Source organism: Merops nubicus, unplaced genomic scaffold, assembly GCF_000691845.1.
Source record: "Merops nubicus isolate BGI_N331 unplaced genomic scaffold, ASM69184v1 scaffold19522, whole genome shotgun sequence".
In the NCBI taxonomy this organism is placed as follows: domain Eukaryota; kingdom Metazoa; phylum Chordata; class Aves; order Coraciiformes; family Meropidae; genus Merops; species Merops nubicus.
Genome location: NW_008593060.1, coordinates 11,483 through 34,213, shown reverse-complemented (window position 1 = coordinate 34,213; position 22,731 = coordinate 11,483). Strand labels below are relative to the sequence as shown.

Below are 22,731 nucleotides of genomic sequence, written 5' to 3'. Positions count from 1 at the left end.
GTTAACAGACAAAAACTGTTCTTAGTTGATGTGTGTTTATAAGGAGATGTAGACACAATTGGGACATGCAGGTCTAGGAAGGGCATACTAATCCACCACAAAGATCAACCAAATCAATTGCTACCTCCCAGGGCTTAACCCCCTAAGCTCAGAAAGTTTCACAGTAGTGCTCCCGTTTCCAGAGCGGAGCGCTGAGTCACGAGGCCACAAGCGGAGCCCACGACGGCCCTTCCAGGAGCACACGGTAATCTCCTGAGCTGCAAACTGCAAGCGTAAGCTGGGACCAACACCAGATCACACCTCAGCTGGACACACCACAGCAAAGGGCTGATAGGCTGAGGACTTAGGAGACTGTAGACTGTATTCAGTAATCAAGCACTGATAATTTTCACAAGTCGCTACATTGCCAGTTCAGTCTCTGTTTAATTCTGAAAAAGGTGTGAGTTCATACAGCAGATGTTTTACTCTGCAAAGTTTCAAGCATGCTGGGAGGGTTAAAACGGAAAGAGCGCCCAAATTCCACACAATGAACATAGCATATGTTTGGACAATATTAAGAAAAAGCCTCAAAATTAGTAAAAGTTATCACCTTCTACCTAGCTCTGTATCTCTGCTAAAAGACAAGAAGCTGGTAAAACAAGTTGCACTGAAAGTTAACCAGCAAATCAACTAGGAAGGCAAGATCTGGAGCTGGGGCCTCCCTCCTTTAGGTGAAAAAACTCTGCCTCAAGCACCCCATGATTAAACCCCAAGGGAGCAGTACTTGGAGAAGAGAGGACAGTATTAGCTCACACACCACACACTCTCCAAGTATAACTTTCCAATCATAAATTGAAAAGAATTTGTATTACATACTGTCAAGTTGTATTTCTGTGTTAAATATTAGGACAACTACCCTGTCCATCATCATATGGACTTACTGAGCTCTCACCTTGTTTCAAGAACCTGGGAAACACTCCACATACAAAACTCAGTTACAAACCCTTGAGGGCACTTAATAATTTCAAGAAGACTGACAGAAAAATCTTTTAAAGTTATGCCACCTGCTAGCCTTTCAGGTGTTTTGCAAGTTGGGATTTCTTCAAGACCAATCAACAATGCTGACAGAGTCTATACCTTGTTTAGATTTGGTACAGAAGTTACCAAGAACTTCTCTCAAGAGTTTTATCTTTAAAATCTTTGTATCTTATTCCCCATGTTACCAATATGTTAGGTTCAGGTCTTCTCCAGAAAGCAGCACAGAAAATTGTACTATTTGAGAATACTCTGCTTCCCCGCCATGACCCCTGTCACAGACTTGAGGTGAGTACAGGAGAACAAAACACGCGCTGTTGAGTCGGTGAGGAAATGTCTAGAACAAGATTTTCATGATGATCATATTTAAAACAGTTGTCTTTATCTTTCAAAGTTACATGGAATTTTTCACCTGTATTAGAAAAGAACAAACTGGTTTTCAGAAGCAGATGAGCCAAACTATTAGCATGATAATCAGATCACAGTAACAGGTAATTGTTTTGGGTAAGCCAAGATTGCAGCCTCTCCTGCTTGTTTGGAGAATATCAGAATGTTGCTGATCAACTAGTAGAAAACACTATGCATTGGCTGACTTTCTAGATTAATTTGCAGGCTTCATAGCTTCTTGTTTTAAATGTGGTCTGACTGACTCTCTTCCTAGATGACTGTATAGGCTGTTTCCTTCTTCTATATTAGGACAATATCCCATCAGGCATTACTTACATATTCACAGTTCAGTCTATTTTATTGTGATAATTTTCTATCCTTTCTGAAAAGAATTACAGGGTTTATTTAAATTCTCCTTTTTATATTCCTCCCCCTCCATTCTTCTCTTCTGCACAGTACTTTTTTCACAGCACTTCCCTTCCTCATCATCCTTCTGCCTGTGGATTTCCACCCTGGGAACCCTTTTTTCCCAGGCCTGCACATTTCTCTAGGGCTCTGCCTTCACCTGCACTGCTCATGTTCAGAAGGGGACATCTTTCTCAGGTGATTTTTTTAACGGCCATTTAATACCTGAATCTAGTAAAACAGAACTTCCTTTTTTCACTGTTGGCTTTTTGTAGGTCTCTGGGAGAATTTTTGACATTTAGAGTTTGGATATGCTTGCAATAATATAAAAACCAGCAAGGCTTCAACATTTTTAAGATGACAAATTCAACCGTGACCAAGTTTGAAAAAGAGCATACCCAGTTTCTCAGGAAATGGGCTAAGAAAGCAATTTAACTTGAAGGTTTGGAAAACACCAAGTTATGAAGGTTGGAGAAGGGGTTTCTGCAACACAATTCTGAATTTTGGTTCAATCATCGTGTAAAGCAAGGTATGTCCATAACACAGAAGATATTTATTGTAAAAGTAACAAACTAAATGGATGCCCTAATGGGTGTAAACATCTCTGAATGCAGCCTGCATTGGAACACACCTTCCCAGGAACCCAAGCTAGCTTTATGTTTACCTGAGGTGAAATTAAGTGCCAACAATGAGTACAGCAGTCGAGTAATCTGTGGAGCCTGGTTCACCTTACTTTGCTTCTGCTGCTCAACTGGTTCAGATACATCTGCTCATCTGCAGCGTAAGCCTGATGTGGGATGGTGCCAGCCACAGTACACACAAGTTACATAAAGGAATTGACAGTAAAGACAATAACTGTATCTGCTACGAAATTTACACTCAAATTAGTATTTAAAACTGGATGATATGACCTTCTGAACCAGTTATTACGTAGTAGATACTGTGGTCAGCAAGCCTAAACTAGCTTACTAAAGGTTCTTTTTTCCCCTCCCGTGTGTTTTGTGCACTCTCACAGTACCACCAGCCTGGCTGCGTCCCACACAAACACTCACCAGCACATTTTGCTGATGTGTATTTTCTAAATGATATTTCCCCCCCGCACCCTTGCGTAACCTCTCAGGAACCATCACCACCCCACCTGCAACATCCAGTAATGCACAGCCATTACACAGAAACTAAATGTGCTTTTTTAACACTGTGTATTATCATGAATACAAACCTTAAAAAAAGAAACAACACTCACTAAAACTTTGTTGCCATCTAACCTAGCTGGAAAAAACCCTGAGGTAGTCAGCTCTGTTGCACAGTAAGATTCTGCATAGCCTCTTCAGGAACGCTTTCCTTGCCAGAGCATAGGGTATACAGAAAAGACATACACAGTGTTTAAAGGAAATCTTTAAAGGTCCCTTCCAACCCAAACCATTGCACAACATCGCAAGCACTGTTACCACTGCTATAGAGAAATGTCCCAGACTTGTGAATTCCTGGCAAGTGTGCAAGTGTACTGGGGAGAACCACTGCACCCTGCTCCTACATCCCTTCCCAGGCCCCGCTCAGGAACAGGAGACCAGCTTCAGCAAGCCTCAAGTCTGACTGTGCAGCCATTTTCATGCGGACTAGACGAGCAGATGCATTTCTTCAAACCCTGATATCCATGAATCACATACAGATGCTGATGTAACAGTGAGAGGGTGTGCCTGGAGTTACTAAAAGAGAACCAAATGACAAGAACAAAGACGAGTGAAACTGCTACAAGTCCATTTAGGTAACTGCTAAGAAATATGCAGCTTGTGAGAATTCTTCCACTAGAAAAGACATAAAGAGACCAAGCCACAATTAAAGTTGCTGCTTTATAAGCCTATCATTGAGCAGAAAGGATAACTGAAATGTTAAGACAGGAAAATTAAATCAATTTGTCCGCTTTGAAGACAGGCAAACAGGTTGCCCAAGTTATCTGTCTTGCAACAAATGGGGAAAGAAAAGTCAAGATACCATGTGAAAAATCATAAAAGTCACACTGGCAGCCTCTCTCTTGCTGTCTCCTTTGATAACTGTTTCAGCTGAAACAGCTACTACACAACTTAAAATCCCAAATTATAAATGAGTCCTAATCATGGTTGCAGAGGAAGTGAGAAGGATCTTTGTATAGAGAAAAAGATTAATCTTGGAAGATAACTCAATAAATGATGTTTATGCATTTTTTGAGAGAAAAATAACTTCTAGACTGAATTAAATTGAAACAGGCAGTTTTTACTGAAGAATTCAAGGTGGCATGTGGTTGAGTCAGCAACCCACACACAAGAGAAAAAGCTAACTGAACATCCAGTACAGATTTACTCCTTTACTAATGGGAAAACCAAACAAAGAAAAGTTATTTTCAGTGGATGCACAGACCTTTTAATGGGCTGCTTTCAAAGGACGACATCTTTTTCCTTACATGATTCGGTGCTAAAGTGGTTTTTGAATAAATGAGTTTCAATATTATTAAACCAACAGAGATACGTGCTTGAGTGTTAGCCTACTCATGCTCCCAACCGAACCAACAAATACCATTTCTCTAAAAACTGCAGTGTTTCTACAAATGCAGAGAGTAATCCAATATAGAGCTGAACTGTTATAATGTATTGAACTTTAAGAATTTGGGAACAAATTTTCTTCAATTTCATAAATATTTTGATAGGTTTGTTTTCCTTCTTCATTAAGTAATGCTTAAAGACAGGTATGAACAAGCTAGAGTTTCTGTTACACAACAGCAAGCTCCCATGATAAACTTGATTACAATAACCCTTTCAGCAGTGAACTTCCTCCTCAGCTTTTCTCCCCCTCTTTCAAATAAAAGCCTCACCCTTACTTCTTTTCATTCTACACTGCTTTCTATCCTGAACAAGTACTGAGTGCACCTGTTGAAATGCACAAAAAAATGCAGAGGTAAACATAAAATCCCACAGATAGAAAGACACCCACTCCCAAGAAAACTAAGATTACAAGGTATCTCAAAATACCAGCAGACCAAAGCAGAAATTGCTACTTGTTTTGGGAAATAAAAGCAGCATAGCTGATTAGCAAAATTTGTATGGCTAGAATTTTACACCTCTTAGAAGATTTTTTTGGTTTGGTTTTTTAAATAAACAGGAATGACCAGCTTCTGTTTTAATTTAAATTCTTTAAATAGTCACCACTAAAAAAAAAAAAAACATACCAAAAAACACACAACCAAAAAACCATAAGGCAATTAAGCTCATTCAAATTTTAGTCAGAAAAAGAGGCTCTTACACATCACTTGGAATGTTTTAAGAAAAGGACCATAGCAAACAGAGGAGCGTGTCTAAAAGCCAGCCTGGTGGATACACTTTCCAGAGAAGCAGAAAGCCACTGTCATTCCAGTCTGAAACATTTTGACCTGCATTCATGAGTTTATTAATAGATTTAATCAGGAATTACTTCATTTGAATCAGATCCAAATTAAAATATAAACATATAACACCAAAACCTGGAGTACAAGGCAATCCAAATGGCAGCAGTTTCAGCGGCGTGACGGCTTGAAGATGTGGGTATTAACCCCTAGCAGATTATTAAGTGATATGAAACCCTTGTGAAAAGCCAGTGTGGAGAATAAAAATACAGAGACAACTTTACAGGATTTATGAAACCTCAGGTTTCCTCATGATGGTGCCACAAACCCACCCCATTGCCTCAGGCGGGTCTCTTTGTCCCAGTTTTCCACCTTGTGACAGAGCAGCAGAACACCACCCTGGAGAGCCTGGCCCAGGAGGAACAGCCACCAGGCAGCTGAGAATAGCATTGCAGGATGAGGGGGAATGACAAGCATCAAAAGAAGGGAGAAAACAAAAAAATCTACAACTGTGCTGGCTTCACACGGCATGCACTAATGCAGACTTAAACAAAGAAAAGATATACGGAGCACCTCACTCCTTTCCTCAAGCTAAACTAAGACGCTATCTTGGTTCAGAAACAATATGAGACAAAATGATTAATGACTACACCCTAGTGCAGCTCAGTCTCAGCTGAAAGCAAATTAATTCCAGTAACTCCTAAATTCCATATGCTTAACTTTAAAACCTTAATCGCTATTCAAAGACACAAAAAGAAGACAGTATTAGCTTAATCTGCTCACAAATCCATGACCTGTGCTTACTTTTAGGGCCATAGGAGAACTGCAGAGGACTGAAGGCTGTTCAGAAATATTACAGGTAAATGCAAAAACCCTTAAGCTGCCATCTCTGCCATTCCAGGATGGCCCCCTCATGACCTAGAATTTATTTACTCCTATACATGGCTTGTCGCATTTCTCCTCTTCCCACATTTCTGGGCCAGCTTTCTTGCAAGCATTCCTTCTTCCTCCTGGTGATGGGATCATCACCTCTACTCAACAGTAAGAAACTGTACATTTTAGAGTTCTGAAACAAGCAATTCCTTTAGTTCTTCCGCCAAAACAAACCAAAGAATCACCAGAAAAATACATGCATGCAGAAGTTTTTGTTGCTTAGGATTCTCTACCATAGGCTAGTGATACCCCTTTCAAGCAATACTTCTGCATACTTTTACCATTTAATCATTCTTCAGCATTTTTCAAATTTAGTAAGAAACATCCCCAGATCTCCAAATCTGAAGCCTTAAAGGATGTTATTCAGTTCAGTGGCTGTACCACATCTATGCAAAAAGATCTACTTAGCCTGGCATTCAGCAGCAAACAAGAGCTGTGTAAGGAGGAACTGATGAACCAAGCAAGCCACAATCACACTACCAAATGTCTGTCCAACTTCACACCATTTGTGGCTGAGTCCACAGTAAGACCTCTGCATTATTTAGTTCCAGGTCCCTTTTCTTTCATAGCATTTGTCCAGTTGTAGCTGACCCTTTTAACATCCTAACATGAGGAGTTTCATCAGTTATCCACAAAATGTGTGAAGCCACATTTCCTGCCGTTTGATTTTGAACTTGCAGACCAGCAATCTTTTGTGACACCTCCCAATCCTTGTATTGGAAGAATCACAGAATGGTTTGGATTGGAAAGGACCTTAAAAATCATTTAGTTCCAACCTCCCTGTCATGGGCAGGGACACCTCCCATTAGATCAGGCTGCTCAGAGCCCCGTCCAACCTGGGAAGAGGCATCCACAACCTCTCTGGACATGTTACAGTCTCTCACCACCGTGACAGTAAAGAATTTCCTCCTTGCACCTAAGCTAAATCCACTCTCTTTCAGTATAAACCAGTTACCCTTTATGCTATCACTACACTCCCTGATAAAGTCCCTTCCCAGCTCTCTTGTAGGCCCCCTTCAGATACTGGAAGGCCACAAGAAGGTTCTCCCCATAGCCACCTCTTTTGCAAGCTGAGCAACCCAATCCTCTCAGCCTGTCTTCACAGGAAAGGTATTCTAGTCCTCTGATTATCCTCATCGCCTTCCTCTAGAATCAGTCCAACAGGTCAATGGCCATTCTTACGTTGGAGGCCCCAAAGGTAGATGCAGTACTCCAGCTGGGGTCTCATGAGAGCAGAATAGAGGTGGAGAATCACTTCCCTCGACCTGCTGGCCACACTTGTGTTGATTTAGCCCAGGATATGGCTGGCTTTCTGGGCTTATTGTCAATCAACACCCTTAAGTCCTTCTCCTCAGGGCTGCTCTCACACTCTCCACCCAGCCTGAATTTGTGCCTGGGATTGCCCCAGCCTTGGTGCAGGACCTCGCACTTGGCCTTGTTGAACTTCATGAGGTTGGTACGTGCCTACCTCTTGAGCCTGTCAAGGTCTTTCTGGATGGCATCCCCTCCCTTCAGGGTGCTGACTGCACCACACCGCTTGGTGTCTACACACACGTGCAGAGGGTGCACTCAATTCCACTGTCCAGGTCACCAACAAAGACATTCAACAGCACCGGTCCTAGTACCAATCCCTGAGGAACACCGCTCATCACCAGTCTCCACTTGGACATTGAGCTGTTGACCACAGTTCTGAGTGCAACCATCCAGACAATTCTTTACTCACCAAATGGTCCATCCATCAAATTATTCCAACTTAGAAACCAGGATGTCATGTTGGACAGCGTTGAATGCTTTGCACAAGTTCAGGCAGATGATGTCAATTGCTCTTCCGTTATCCACTGATGCTGTAACTCCATCATAAAAAGCCAAATTCATCAGGCATGATTTGTCCTTGGTGAAGCAATGCTGGTTGCCAACAATCGCCTCCTCATTTTCCATATGCCTCAGCAGAGCCTTCAGGAGGATCTGCTCCATGATCTTGCCATACACAGAGGTAAGACCGACTGGTCTGTTGTTGCCTGGGTCTTCCTTTTTTTCAAAAATGTGGGTTACATTTCCCCTTTTCCAGTCAGTGGGAACTTCACCAGTCAGCCATGACTTTCCAAATATGATGGAAAATGGCTTAGCAACTTCATTGGCCAGTTCCTTCAGGGCCCGTGGATGGATCTCATCAGGTCCCATGGACTTGTACACCTTCAGATTCTTTAGACAGTCTTGAACCTGATCTTCACTTCCTTGCTGGTGAGAACAAGATCCAGCATTGCACCTTCTCTCGTTGTTTTCTCTACCACTTGTAGACAGAAATCACCATCAATGCATTCCAGGAACCTCCTGGAATGCTGTTGCCCTGCTGTGCTGTCTGTCCAACATATCAGGGTGGCTGAAATCCCCTATGAGGGCCAGAGCTCGTGAAAACAAAGTCGCTCCTCTCCGTCCTCATCCACTCAATCTTCTGGTCAGGTGGCCAGTAGCAGACCCCTCTATGATATCACCTACCCCTGCCTTCCCTTTAACTCTGACCCATAACACTTTCAGGCAGCTACTCATCCATCCCCAGGCCAAGCTCTACAGACTCCAGCTGACCACTGACATATAGGGTGACACCCCCACCCTGTTTAAACTAATGCTGATACATGAACCAATAGCATCAATAGCACTCACCAGCTTTCAGAGAACGCTACAAATTGTATTCTTTAAAAAATAAAAATATTTCCCTATTTAACCATCATAATAGCATGGACAAATGTGTTGGTGATGTACTTCATGGGTGTGCTTGTAAACAAAACAAATGTTGATGGAAAAAAAAGTTGTACTGGGTCTGGCTGAGCTGATTTTCCCCTTGCAGCCCTCCTGGTGCAGGGCTTTTGTGTGGGGAGTTCAAAGGGTGCTGGTAACACCCATGTTGTGACTCCCACTGAGCAGTGCTTGCACAGCACCAAGGCTCTTTCTAACATTCCCCCCAACAGTGGGATGGGGGGTGAAGGAGCTTGGGGGGAACATAACCAGGACAGCTGACCTGAACTGACCAAAGGGATATTCCGCACCATGTGACGTCAGCTTAACTATAAAGCTGGTCCAAACGGGGGTGCGGGGTGTACTCCTTGGTCCTCCAGAGCAACCACTATGTGTTTTGGAGTCCTGCTTCCCAGGAAGGGGCCAGACATCGCATGATGATGGGAAGCAGAGAATAAATCTTTGGGTTTTTTTTCCTTTCGCTTCCACAGGCAGCATTTCTTGCTTTTGCTTTCCAATTAAACTGCCCTTGGTTTTACCTACAAGGGGTTTTGCCTGCACCTTTTTTCCTTTCCCCTTTTGTTCTGCACAGGGAGGAAAGGAAAGGGAAGAAGGTGACGGAGTGGCTTGGTGGGCACCTGGTGCACAGCCAGGGTTAACCCACCACAAAGGTATATATCTGTGAGTTTTACTAGCAGCTCATGGTTGGTGAATTGTATTATTTTTTTAAAGAAACTCAAAAACTGGTGTGTAATGCTTACCCACTATAATGATGTCATACAAAAAAAACCACAAAAACTTGCATTGTAGCTCTTTACAGATATGCTCCTTCCCACACAATTTTTATTTACTTATTACTATTTCCTCCAAATAAATTCAAGACATTTTTTTAGGTCAGTTCTTGGACAGGATGAAAACTTGAGAAATTTCAAGCTGTATTAGCTCCATCTGTATTTGTATAACTATGAAACTCAGAGACTCTATATTTCAGTAGATATAGCCTGGAGAAGGTTTACCTGTTTTTTCAATCTGATCAAGAAGGTAGTATTTTTTCAAGACTTATTCCAAACTGCTCATCACAGAGGATTAAGCTTTAGCACAAAAAAAGAGAACAAAAGTAAAAAAAAAAAAAAAAAAAAAAGACTAAAACAGAATGATGAAGACTAAGCTACTTGTTGGTATAATTTAATTTACACTGGGATTTTTTGTTTAAAATTATCATTCTTCTTTAAAAACTACTTCTGCAAGCGTAGGTAGTCTTTACTTGCACCAATTATATGCATTTCACTTTTTCCTACAACTTTACTCAGCAAAAATGGTTAGCAGACTATTTTATTTTAAACACCATCTTCAGACTAGAAAATGATTTAATGTATCAGCATTCAAAACACTAATGTCATTTTAGAGCATGCTATGCTGTCACCTATCAAATGAACAATACCAAAGCAGTCACCAAATGGTATAAAGTTCCACAGTAAGAATTTCAGTACATACACCTCATGTAATATTCAGAATACAAAAGGATACAGATGAATTTCACTGCTCCTCAGACAGTAGGACAAAAAACATAAAGCCTGACAACAGTGATTCATTTCATCTGCCCCTCCTAGAAGAGTACTATAATTAGGAGACTAAATCCACACCCACAACTAAACAAACACGAGCACTTAAGAAATACTGTCAAGTTTACAAACTTCTATTCACATAGCTAAACTCTGTAATGAAGCAAATGCTAATCCTTCTACTTCTAAGTCGATGAAATTATAGTACCATAAATAGCATTTTTGATATAAAATGATTACAAAGAATGAAATATCATTCGCTGCATAAAAGCACTCAGCCACATTGCATTCAATTTAGGATACAAATCAAGGAATGATACCAGCAAGTCTGAAGGAGGGACTAACCTGAAAAGCAGGACAGATATCTGTCTTTTTAGTGACGCTAAAAACAGTCAACACAAGATTTCTAAGGATCTTCAGTGGTCAACATTACAGCTTCATATAAGCTAATGTCACATATATTTACCCAGAATATCTGGCCCCTGGCTCTACGCTTGGGGAAAAGCGGGTATGAACAGCATGCTCTACAGCCATTCCGAAGTAACGTTGTCCCTACAGACATTGTGCTCTCCCCTGAGCACAGACTTCACACTGTCCTCTATTCTTTAAGCTCATCTACTTTATTGTGTGAGAAGATACGCACTTTTTCTGTATTTGAAAGAATGATGAAAAAGTACTTTGGCTTTGCTCTTGGTGCAAGGTGGGAAGAATTACCATCATGAGTGAAAGCAGGATGCAAAGTCTAAGAGCTTGCCCAGCCCTCCAGGAAAAAAACTGAGCCTAGGCAAGAAGAGAGAGGCATCAATATTCAAACAATCTCTATCTATCCTTCTTCAGTGCCGGCATTTAACTTAGCTAATGAAAATGCGCTCAGTAAGCGAGAGAGGCAGCTACTTTTCAAAGCCTCCCAAGTAAGATGTTACCTATATTTAGGCATTCCAAACATAGTAAAACATTTTACCAATTTGTGATACACTCACGACTGCAGGAAAGAGCTCAAAGTATCTACCAAGAAAATGAAAACAAGCATTTCCAAAGTGACTAAGACAAGCAATACACCTAGATACAGAAGCAAGAGACAGTTTCCACACGTTATTCACTACTGGAAATTCGAAGAACTCGTTTTTAAGAAACCTGTAATACTGATACTACTTCTGTTCAGAATATAACCAAATTATTCAACCAATCCTAGCAGCATGAATTACCTGAACCCCCTCACACTCCACAATAAGTTGTCAGAGATTATTAGAAATTAATGAATACTGAATGCTAAATTACTCCTAAAATTGAGCCATTAGACTCAAAAGCTGAAGACTACAACCAAGTCATAGCTTTGGTTGTATACAGAAGGTAGTTGCCAAAATATTGAGCAATCATCTTCTCTTAATCCCTGAGAAACCCTCCAATTTTATGTTTTCCTCCAGGCTACATCACAGTTCTTCTGCCCCCAACATTCACAGGGAAATCAAAATCAGGAGGCGTCTCAAACTACTTAAACTTGTCAGCTAAATTTACAAAACAAAATGGCCTTTACTATGCTCGAACAATGCTGAATTGATTCAAATACATTTTTGTGGCACATCCTCATTGAATTCAAACCAGTTTTTACCGAGCAACTGAGCTTAGATGGTCACAAGGCACAAAATGTGTTAACAACCAAATTCCAGTTGTAATGTTCCTTGTAACGACGAGAATCAGAGAGGCGAAATCTAAGGATCCATATCTTGAACCTGCTTGCCATAATAAAACTCAGCAACATTTAACTGTATTGTAGCATAAATTATCAACATTACATCATCATTTTAAACCTGGAAGACAAGTCCCACACTGGGTAGTATTGCACAAGGATACAAGTCCTGAGTTTAAACCTTGTTTTTAAGCAGGGTATTAAAGGATAAAAAAACGTGTAGCTCCTAGATATGAAAGCACATGCTTTAGACCTCTCCATATGCAGTCCTGCTAGGCCATTACACTCCCAGACAGGTCTGCCATATCCCTCCTTTTACTGTGGGCTAATGGGAAAACCACAAATGAAAGATCCCCTTTCTGAAGCAAAGGATGTGTTGACTGCATAGTGCTCAGGAGCAACCTGCTGGATTAAAAAAGGCAAGGAACAGCACTATAGATATTCTGCAATGAAACAAGAGGTAAATGCGACTAAACCATAAGAGGCAGGGAAACAAAAATACCAAACCAAGCCTAAAGCTTGTCTTTCAGTGCCACAGGTAAACTGGTAAGTCATGAAACAAATCTGATGAAAAAGCAAGATTGTTCTGTAACTGGAAAAAGAATACAAACCCATCTCATTAAAATCATATGTAAGGAAGAGAAAATTATGTCTGCAAAAAAGCAAACCGGTATCTGATAAAACGGAGTATTTTACAAGGAGAGGCCCAGATAATTTACACACAAAAAGCTTCAAGGAAGTAACTAACAAGCTGTCTGAAACACAAATGTTGTTTTTAAATAATCCTAAGAAATTTTAAACATCAAAGGACTCTACACATTAATATGCCACATTTTTAAAAAAATGTAAAAGGGAAGATTCAGAAACTCCAGAATTATTATCTTGGCACAGATCCTGAACAAAATATTACAATGGTAATGGGAAAAATGGAAGCTAAAAATATCCTGTCAGTCAAGCAACCTTCATAAGGTCACAAGAGGAGAGAGCTGACTGAAGCTCCAGCTCCCACAAGGAGCTGCTCTGAAAAACCTTCTCCTTCTTTATAGGATAGCTGAAGGGGACTCAAATGAAAATTACCTGAAGTCTCACTGGAAGATCGTAACTCATAATTGTACCCAAAACTCAAGAGCTGCTCTGCTGGAAAGCAATGTGTGCAGAACAAAGGAGTGAAGCAGAAGCATCACAGCAGAGGAATATCCTGGCAAATTCATCTCAGAAATCTGATCTCTCAAATCCTCAACAAAAGCGAGTTTTGTTTGAAAATGACACAGAAAGATGAGCGGCAGTAGGGTTAGTGGCAGCAAAACATGGATACAAAAGTGCTACAAAGAATAACATCAAGCAAAATAAATAAATAAAAAGAAAAAAAAAAATGGAAGAGAAGAACTAAAAGAAAACACAAGCTGTAGAATACTGCAAAACAAGAAACCAAAACATTTGAAAGTTTCCAGACAGCATAGAGAAGAATGATTATCTCTCAATGTTTAAAGTAAGCCTTTCATTCTCAAATAAAAGAGGAAAGAAATTGAATAATTAAATAAACCAGGGAGGTTCTGTGTGTGAAAACATGCATGCAAGGTACATACTCCTCCAGCTCAAGTAAAATAAAACAAAGCCAACGCATCATAGAGAATAAAGTACTCTGAACTGAAGTGGCACATTCTCAGAAGAGCTAAAATTTTCCCAGTCTACTTTATTATGCTACCTAGTTCAACACCTATCACAGGTTCCTTTAAGGAATAGGAAGATCCTGGATGAATTAAGACCTTTTTCTTACGGCAGTAAATTTTTTCCCGTCAAAGCCAACATCAGTTCATAATAGAGCATGAACTAAAATTCTTATTAAACTGAGCACAATGGAGAGCTGCCCAGAGCTACTAGCCTCATCTGACACAGACAAAAATAGACACAATTTTAATGTAAAATGATAAACTATTAAGCCTGAAAGGAAAAAAAGGTATCAGGGAGAAGAAAGAAACATGAAAGCTTTTAATTAGGCGGGAGAAAGAAGAAAATCCTGACATGGGCTTTAGGGTTTCATGATTCTTTTCCTCTTGCCCACAACACCAATTTCTGACAAGCATGGTATATTGCTGCCACTTTGCCAGGATGCATTCAAGAATTTTCCACAGGCATGGGTAAGGCAGATGCTAACATCCCTCTAAGATGGAACTTAGAAAGCATTTCTGTATCATGGAAAAATCTGAAGAGTAACACTAGGAGTTATTTAAGAATCAAGACCTGCAGGGACTGAAATAGGTGAACTATATAGAACAGAATTCAAACTAAACAGTGCTTCTGTTAATATGGCTAAGACAGAGGCAGGATGTGTAAAAGGAAACAAAAAAAATACCAATGTATACGAAGACAACCAAAAACATACCTACATACTAATTTTGTCAGGTTGCAAGTCAAACCTGTCTAAATAACAGCAGCAATACTCAGTGGTTTAAGAAAGCCAAAAACAAAACCAAAAAACAAAGCACAGCAGACAACAGATAGGAACGCAATTAAATCATAAAACAAAAAAGGAAGCATTTTTAAGATATAGGTTCCTAGACAGCAAGATATATCAACAACACTTTGTCAACACTGAGGCATTCAGTGGTTTGAAAACCTTCAGACAGAAGGTTTCAGACAGTTATGCAGCTACTTCCATGTAAGATTAAAAAATAAAAAAAAATTAAAAAAAAAAAAAAAATGAGAAAGGCTTCTATTGAGAAGCTGTTCCATGACAGAAATAGCAAGGATAATTCAGTAAATATCCATTCCTTCTCTCTTCAAGGGCAGGTCGGTGGACAATTCTGAACAGAATTCATCTAACACCCACCAGGCTCAACTTTGTCCTAGCTCTCCCATCCCTGAGAAAAAAAGAAATCTTAACAACTTTATGAAGAAAGGAGTCGTTTTAAAGTTGGAGGAGAAATTGCAAGAAGGGATCTTCACTAAGGTCACACATTGGGCTCCTCGCCAAGTCCAGATACCTGTGTGTCTAAAAAGACAACCATTCCCAAAGCTCTTCAGAACACCATGATCTGAAAGATATTTATGAGACTACACCTTTCCTGTTCCACACAGCACATACTCCAGAGTGACGTGTTTGTTATCTTCAGTACTTTAGTAAATCATGTTGCCCAACAGCAATGGGAGTGACCTGCTTACCTATACGTACATGTACATTTAAGTTTGAGTATGTATGTTAAGAAATGTGAAAATCAAACCCAAAACCTATTTTTGGACATTAAAAGAAAATAAAAACCTATCTGCGATGCAGTAAAGGTAAAATAAGCCAAAAGGTAATGAGCTCTATAAAAGGTAATGAAAGGTAAAAATAAACTTGAGACACCAATGCAGAATCAACTTTAAAGCACAAACAAAATAATTAGACAAAGTATAACTGGGTATACAGTCCCGAGTCAAAAAATGTAAGGAAAACCAGCTCTATGGCAAGGGCAAGTTGTTGCTAGCTCAAGAGAAAAAGGATGCTTTGATCAATTTTGTGTGAGGACAAAGATAAATCCCTAAAGCAAAACAGAGGATGTGTATCATAAGGATTTATCCCTACTTCAAGCAGAAATGGAAGAGAAATTTGTGTGTAACTCCACTGGAGGACAGATACTAGCAATAAAACAAACTGAAAGAAAACTAGCCACATAACTTTATATAAACTACTACTAATTTACAAATTTATTTTATGTACTACACTAGCAGGCTTTTAAAAAAATAGATACCCTGTGCATTAGAAAAGAAACAAAGATGACTTCTATCTGAAAGAGAAAAGATGACTGTGGTCATCAAAGACATTGTCTTCTGGCACAAGCCTCAAGATAAGCAGGGATTTACTGTAGGTAAACAAATTGCAAATAGCAAGAAAAAAACCCTTGATCTCCTGCATAGAACAAAACCCCCAAACTAAAGTATCTTATTCTTTCTTGATGCATTAAAAAAAGGTTTTAATGAAGTGGAATAAGAATATTTATTTTAGAAAAAGGGAACTTTCTAGATTAAGTTGAAAACTTCCTTTTTGTCTCTTGTATTAGAACTTTAAACTTTTGAGCTAATCAGGGGCACTCTGCCACTGCTGCTGTCTGCCCTGTGAACCCTCTGATGGTACATTCAGGTAAAACCCATTTACCAAAGGCTGACTTCTAACATACATGTAATTTTAATAGAGGGAGAAATAAATAAGCTAACCAATTAAGAGAATGCTCAGAAAAGAGACTTGGGAGTAATGGAAAGATAAGCACATATGGAAGGTAAACAACTTATCTTACACAAAGACCTTTATAAAGTACTTTTATCCTTCATAAAATACTTCCGAGTATACTTCTCTCCAGCTAGGATCAGACACGTGTCCCAATATTATGCTTCACGATAAAGATGGTATGGTGAGTTGGAGGCTCCTTTTCTCTTTAATTTTCAGGCATCACACCCAGAGCTCCCAGACTTCTGGACTGAGGTGTCCAGATACAACAAACTTTGTGGCAAGTGTTTTAAATAAAGTTCAGTTTGGGCAGAACGAAGAATTATGCCCTTCTTATTAGCTGTTCCACTACTAAAATACGAAGGGCTTGTCTGTCACCTACACTGAAAATGTGAAATAGAATACAAGGCATACTATACCATCTGAATCATAGCACGTTTGATGTTGGAATGGACCTCTGGAGACCATCGAGTCCAACGCCTCTGCTCTAAGCAGGGCCAACTACAGCAAGTTGCTCAGGATTGTGTCCAGTCAGGTTTTGTGCATCTCCGAAGATGCAGACTCCACAGTGGTTCAGGGCCACCTCTTCCAACATTCAACTAACCTTATGGTAAAAAGGTTTTATGTTTAAATGGAATTTCCTGTGTTTCTGTACCTACCCGTCGACTCCCGTCCTTCCGCTGCGCACCACCAAGAAGAGAGCCTGACTCCATCCCTGCTCCTTCCTGTCAGGTGTTCATACACTTCACCACCATCCCCCCAGCCTTCTCTCGGATAAAAATCTCAGCCCTCTCAGCCTCACCTTGTATGACAGATGCTGCACTCACCTCTAATTGCCAAAGCGTACACAGGACAGGGGAAAATTGTCAATTATATGGACTCCACTCCTGTATTACACAGCACAGGAGTTCATCAGCTGGAAAGCCTGAGATAGTCACATTCCTTGCATGTGCAAACCACCACTACATGACGTGGCACCAAAAAAAAAAATTAAAAAAAAAAATCTTGTGCACGTCACTACCTAGAAAGATAGAAAGTGGATGTGACTCACCTTGTAATAATTGATTCATTTATTTTTTTAAAGCTATAGCTTCAATCTTGTACAAATTGAGTATATTTTTGGGTATCTGGGAAAAGGTTACTGAAAAACACTTTAAGCCACTGCAAATGTTTTTATACAAGATGAGCCTTATCAAGTTACGCTTAATCTGTACTTATAAAATAGTATTTAGTATGAATTCAAATCCTTTAAACCACTACGATGTAATGACTTCCCAATTCAAACTTGGGCTGCTGGAAATTAACACCAAACTTGATCAAATGCACTAAAACCCCATTCAAAATAAAAAGGAGACATATTGAATGTCCTGTCAGTTATCAAGATTTTGGAACATGTTTGCAGCTTATATTCACCAGACTCGAAGCACAGCAATTAATGGTATTAGAGCATCTTACCTCCCTGGTAATTAATAGTCATAATCACATAAAGGTTTTGAAGATAATTGTCAATAGAATATTATACACAGAACACCAAGGAGAAAAGAATGCAGGCTGTATTTTCAGGATGGAGTATTACACAACCTGGCTTCCTGCTCCAGGACAATAACCTCATCTCCTGAATTTCTCAAAACTCAGATGTCAAAACTAGATACAGTAAGTTATTGGCAATCTCAGTGCTGCAATGAGCTGCAAGATCAGTTCTGAAACATCAGATGTAGGAAACAGCTAGTAAGGTTTTTCCAATTACCAGCCCATGATGTAATCAAAAATGTTAAAACTAAATAAACCTGAGGATGCATTACGAAGGGAACACTGAAGGCAAAGTAGGGAGCAGATAGATATTCCTAGAAAGAGGAAGACACAATAATACTGGAGTGGCTGGAAAACAAACTGTACCGTGAACTTACAGAAGCTTATCTGTGTATCTCAGTGAAAACAAAGTTAAGAGATGACTTCATTAGTATGTATATCTATTATACTTTGGAACTGAGGCATGCAGGTGTCAGTATCACAGACAAGCAAGATGGCAGTCAAAAGCTACACAAATTCAGATTTTAGATCAGCAATTTTCTGTGAGGTAAACAGCAGACCACACTAAATACAGACCCATCATGAGCAATACTAAGACAAAACAATAGCAATATTAACACCAAAAAAAATCTGATTTTTTTTTCCCAGTTTGTGGAAAAAGGAAAGTGCATATATGCTACATAACTGTTTAAGACTTCCTCTTCTATATAAATGTGGAACAAGATTAAATTGACCAGCTTGTGCCTCTCAAATCGTGAAGTCCTGCTCCCACATCAGGACACGCTATGATCCAAAGTGGAAGTGTGCTTATGGAGGGACAGCAGAATAATCCAAACCAAGACTTCTGGGAGAAAGTAAGCTAATAGGGACTGATGACATCACCTTTAAGATTGGTATCAGATCATCCTGTATGCTGGAAAACTTTATCTGTGTGACATGTAGGATTGACAGGGGTGTATTACTTCATTTTGTCAGGCGAGAATACAAGTTCTATGCAACCATTTCTGACAGACAACAACAATTCCAAAGGATGGAGGCAAAGAAGGACAAAGAGACTAAGAAGTAAAAGAGTTTTTAAAAAAGAGTTTACACTCACATTTCAACCTAATGTATCAGTTCTATTAAGGAAAGATCTAAGTCAGGAAAAGAAACAAAGAAGTTCTATGCTAAATTTATCTCCTGATTTTTAGGAGATAAATTATTGTTTATCCAGACAGAACAGCAGGGGTACGGAAAAAAAAATGCTGCAGATTAGCTTCTGAAGAACTCATGACCAGCTGAATAGAAACTAAATGTTTGGAGGACAGTAGCATTACTTGCAACATCATCACTGAGGGCTTGGGCTACAAACACAGCAGACCGAAACCCAGCTTTTCCTATTAGATTGCTGCTTTCTGCTCTCAAAAGCTAAGATTTTATTTGCACACTTCAAAAATCCATAATAAACTTTTGTTTGTGCAAAACAAACACCAGTGAGTGTTTGTTACCACAACACATAATAACCTTAATTAAGGGAGATCTATGCTTCACTCAAGAGTGTTCATTGCTACTCCACTTCTAGAAGGGCCGAAATTCCCTATGTAGATTTTAGGTTTGATATATTTTAACCAATACAGCAAGAAGCAGAAAAAGAGATAGCATCTAAACCATATTTTATGAAAAGACTATGGAATTACAAATTCAAGAGATACTTTAAATACGTACCAAAAAGGATAATATATTGTCTTTAGATGTGAAGCCAAATCCTGTTTCAGAGTGTTTCAAATGCAGTTCTGAATACCTTTTTCTCCACAAGTACTTATTGATTTATTTTTTTTAATTAGGTAATCAACTTAATAAGACTGGTTAAAGATTAAAGCACCCTGAGTCAGAGTGCACTGGTTTCTGCACAGACTCCAATAAGGTGAAACATGAACTCTACAAGAATGGATATCATCAATTTATTAGTACAGTGACCAAAAACATTTAAATACTATAAGATAAACAGGTTTTCAATCTTTTCTTCATCTTTCCTTTTAAAATAAAAAAATTACCTCTACACAAAAGATCTTAAGATCAAGTCCACATAATTTCATCTTCTCTGGAAAATGCTGAAAAACATTCAGATACGGAATATGGCCTTCAACAACAAACCTGCATTAAAAAAATGAAGATCAAATCAAATCAAAATAGCATTTATTATGACAAATTCATATTTTTATTCTAAAATTAATATACAAATCAACTTCTAATTTGAAATAACATCAGTATTATATTGCCTAAATAATTCTGTCTGAAGTTACACACCCCTAAACGTCTCACGGGACAAAAACCAGTTCAATCATTTAACAGGCCTTTAAATTCAAGCTTAGATATGATTGACAAATGTTATGGCAGTAAGCTTACAATCAACACACTTATGTGGAGTTTGTTCTGCACATTCTTCAGCTCCTGCATTTCTGAAACTGCTTTAAGCTTCCTTTGAATGGTATGGACATTTCAAAATTCTAACGCTTTAAGTAGATCTTACTTTTAAAACACACGCTTTCTGATGGAGGAGTTTGAGTCAGGTAATGTGGTAGGGAAGAAAGTCACAGAATGATGAGCAGATATACAGAACTTAAAACCCATTAATTACACCTGTATTCCGATTTAAAAAAAAAAAAAAACCCCACACACACCAAAAAACAAAGACCACATTATTGGGTATGCATAGAAATTATTTTGTATACTAATAAATACAAAATAATTTGGGGTTTAGGTTTTTATTTTTCTTGACTTTTTCATATATACACATATAAAAATAAAAGATGGGACTTAACAACAGATAACAATAAAAAGCCACCACCACAACAAACCCCTGCTCTTATCTAGCATCTTAGCTGACATTCACACCAGGCAAAGCAAGCACTGCAGAAGCATGGACCCTCACAAGGGGACAGACACTACTCTCATTCCAGACTAAATAATATTAGTGGTCTCCCATTGGACAAAACTAAAACTGCCTTCCTCTGTCACTTCTTCTCTGAAACAATTTTGTTAAAAGAGTACCTTAAATTTGAATAAGTTACCATTTAAAAAACAGAAGACACAGTTTTTTAAATGACACCAGAGATGTGAAAATAATTTTCTCTCCTGCCAGCTGCATTATCTGCACAGTATCTCTCTGATCATGCTACACAGATTAGTAACTTCTTGGTCTATGAACTCTGCAGGTCCCTCCTGGTTCTTACAGTGGTTGTAAGGCTGGGGTCTGCACCTGCTCCCAGTTTGGGGCAGTACCTAAAACATTTCCATCGCCAGTTGGATCCAATCCCAGAGGCTGGAACACCGAGCTCCTCATAAAGCACACTGATCTGCCCCTTGCATTCAAAATGCATTTGGAGGAAAAAACAACACAATAAAAGGAACAAACCCAGGGCAGAACAATGTCTTCACAGACAGAGCAGCCACTGTTGAGGATGATTCAACTCCCTCCTGAGTCCATGCCAACTCACAAGCTCACCTTCCCTCTCCTAATCCAGTGCTCTTTAATCACCGCTTGTTCCATGCTATGTAGTGTGTATCTATTAAAGTTTACTAAAATTCTAGTTACTGCAAAGTTTATAGCCACATCCTATTTTTTTTTTTAAAAAAAAAAACATTCTTAGCTGAATTTTCAGTTCAATAAAAAATTTACTTCAAACTGGGATTAAAATGAGAAGTGCATTTCTGAATCAAAATTGCTAGAATTAACCCACGGTTTACAACAAATCCTGAAAAATAACAGCAATCTAAAAAATCACATTGCCCAATATTTTTTATTCTGAAGCTCTGCCTGTTAGTCTCTTAAATGAAGAGGTAAAAGCTGCTTCGCAATCCTTTTAATCTAATTGGGTGATGTTCATTTTGCTAACGAACTTTCAGTAGCTTGGCTCAACCAGACTGGAGATGTGCACTGGTCCACATACCCGGTGAGGTTATCCTCCAAACCCTGCACAGGCTGCTTGTCCCTGCCACCCCATCTCATCTGCTGAGCAGCTTGCACAAGGGCTCCTTCGCTCATTCTAGTCAAGGTCAGGTGCGCTCAGCCAAAGAACTTAAACTTGAGGTATAGTTTCACAAAACGGATTGAGCCAACCTAAGCGCACAACACAACTAGTCGTACCTCCCTCCTCCTCATTTGTCTGTGTGCTCCTGTTGCTCATCATCCTCTTCTACAAAGGTAGCTCACAACAGCAGCAAAGGACCACTCATTACCCCACTCCCAGAAAGAAGGGTTTCTTTCCCATCATCTAACAAACCGAGGAGGCTCACAGAGAGCTCCAGCAAGTGCAAGAGTAGGCAGAGGGAAAGGGATACATCACACAGGCAGGAGGAGTGAAGAAAGGGAAGTGAGACCTTCCTCTTTCAGCAACAGTGACCCATTACTGGCTCAGCTGATGATAAGCTCTGGCTGACACATGTTAAGGTGCAATCACATGATCAGCTGCCAGATCTGAAGAGCTGGTACCAAGGCACAGAGAGCAGCAAGCTCCTGAGCCAGCACAGCAGCAGCTGGAAGAGGACAATCAGGACCTTCCTTCGGGTGTGGTGTAGTGGTGATTGCAGGCAAACCACCCTAACAGCTTGCTGCCTCTAAATGGGAAATACCACCCTCCCTCCAGTCCTCCACCACACACTCCTCCCTGCTGACAAAAGCACTTGTGTGACTTCTCAGACGGAGGATTAGATTGAAACTAGTCTTTTGTTTTCCAGGGCTTGATTTTAACCAGGCAGATTTCCAGACTCAGTTGACTGCAGGAACATTATTGCCAGCAGAAGGGACTGTAGTGAAACAAATCAACCTGCATTAAAATGTCTTGTGAAACTTTCCTTTGCAAAGTTATTTTTTTTTTCAGACCTACTTCTTTCAGTTAATAAACCATAAAGTAGATGAATGCTACAACCCAGGGCAAAAGAAAGA

The 22,731-nt window shown here is 39.5% G+C and overlaps 1 protein-coding gene across 1 annotated transcript in view; it reads right to left on the bottom strand.

Annotated features, from left to right (window-relative positions):
• TAF1B (TATA box binding protein (TBP)-associated factor, RNA polymerase I, B, 63kDa) overlaps positions 1-22,731 on the bottom strand; it is a gene marked incomplete at its 5' end in the record, with an annotated part of 49,499 nt that overhangs the window by 15,786 nt on the left and 10,982 nt on the right. The window contains one exon of the mRNA XM_008935363.1: positions 19,841-19,940. Coding sequence (XP_008933611.1) covers positions 19,841-19,940 — 100 coding nt within the window. The remainder of the gene's footprint in view (positions 1-19,840; positions 19,941-22,731) is intronic.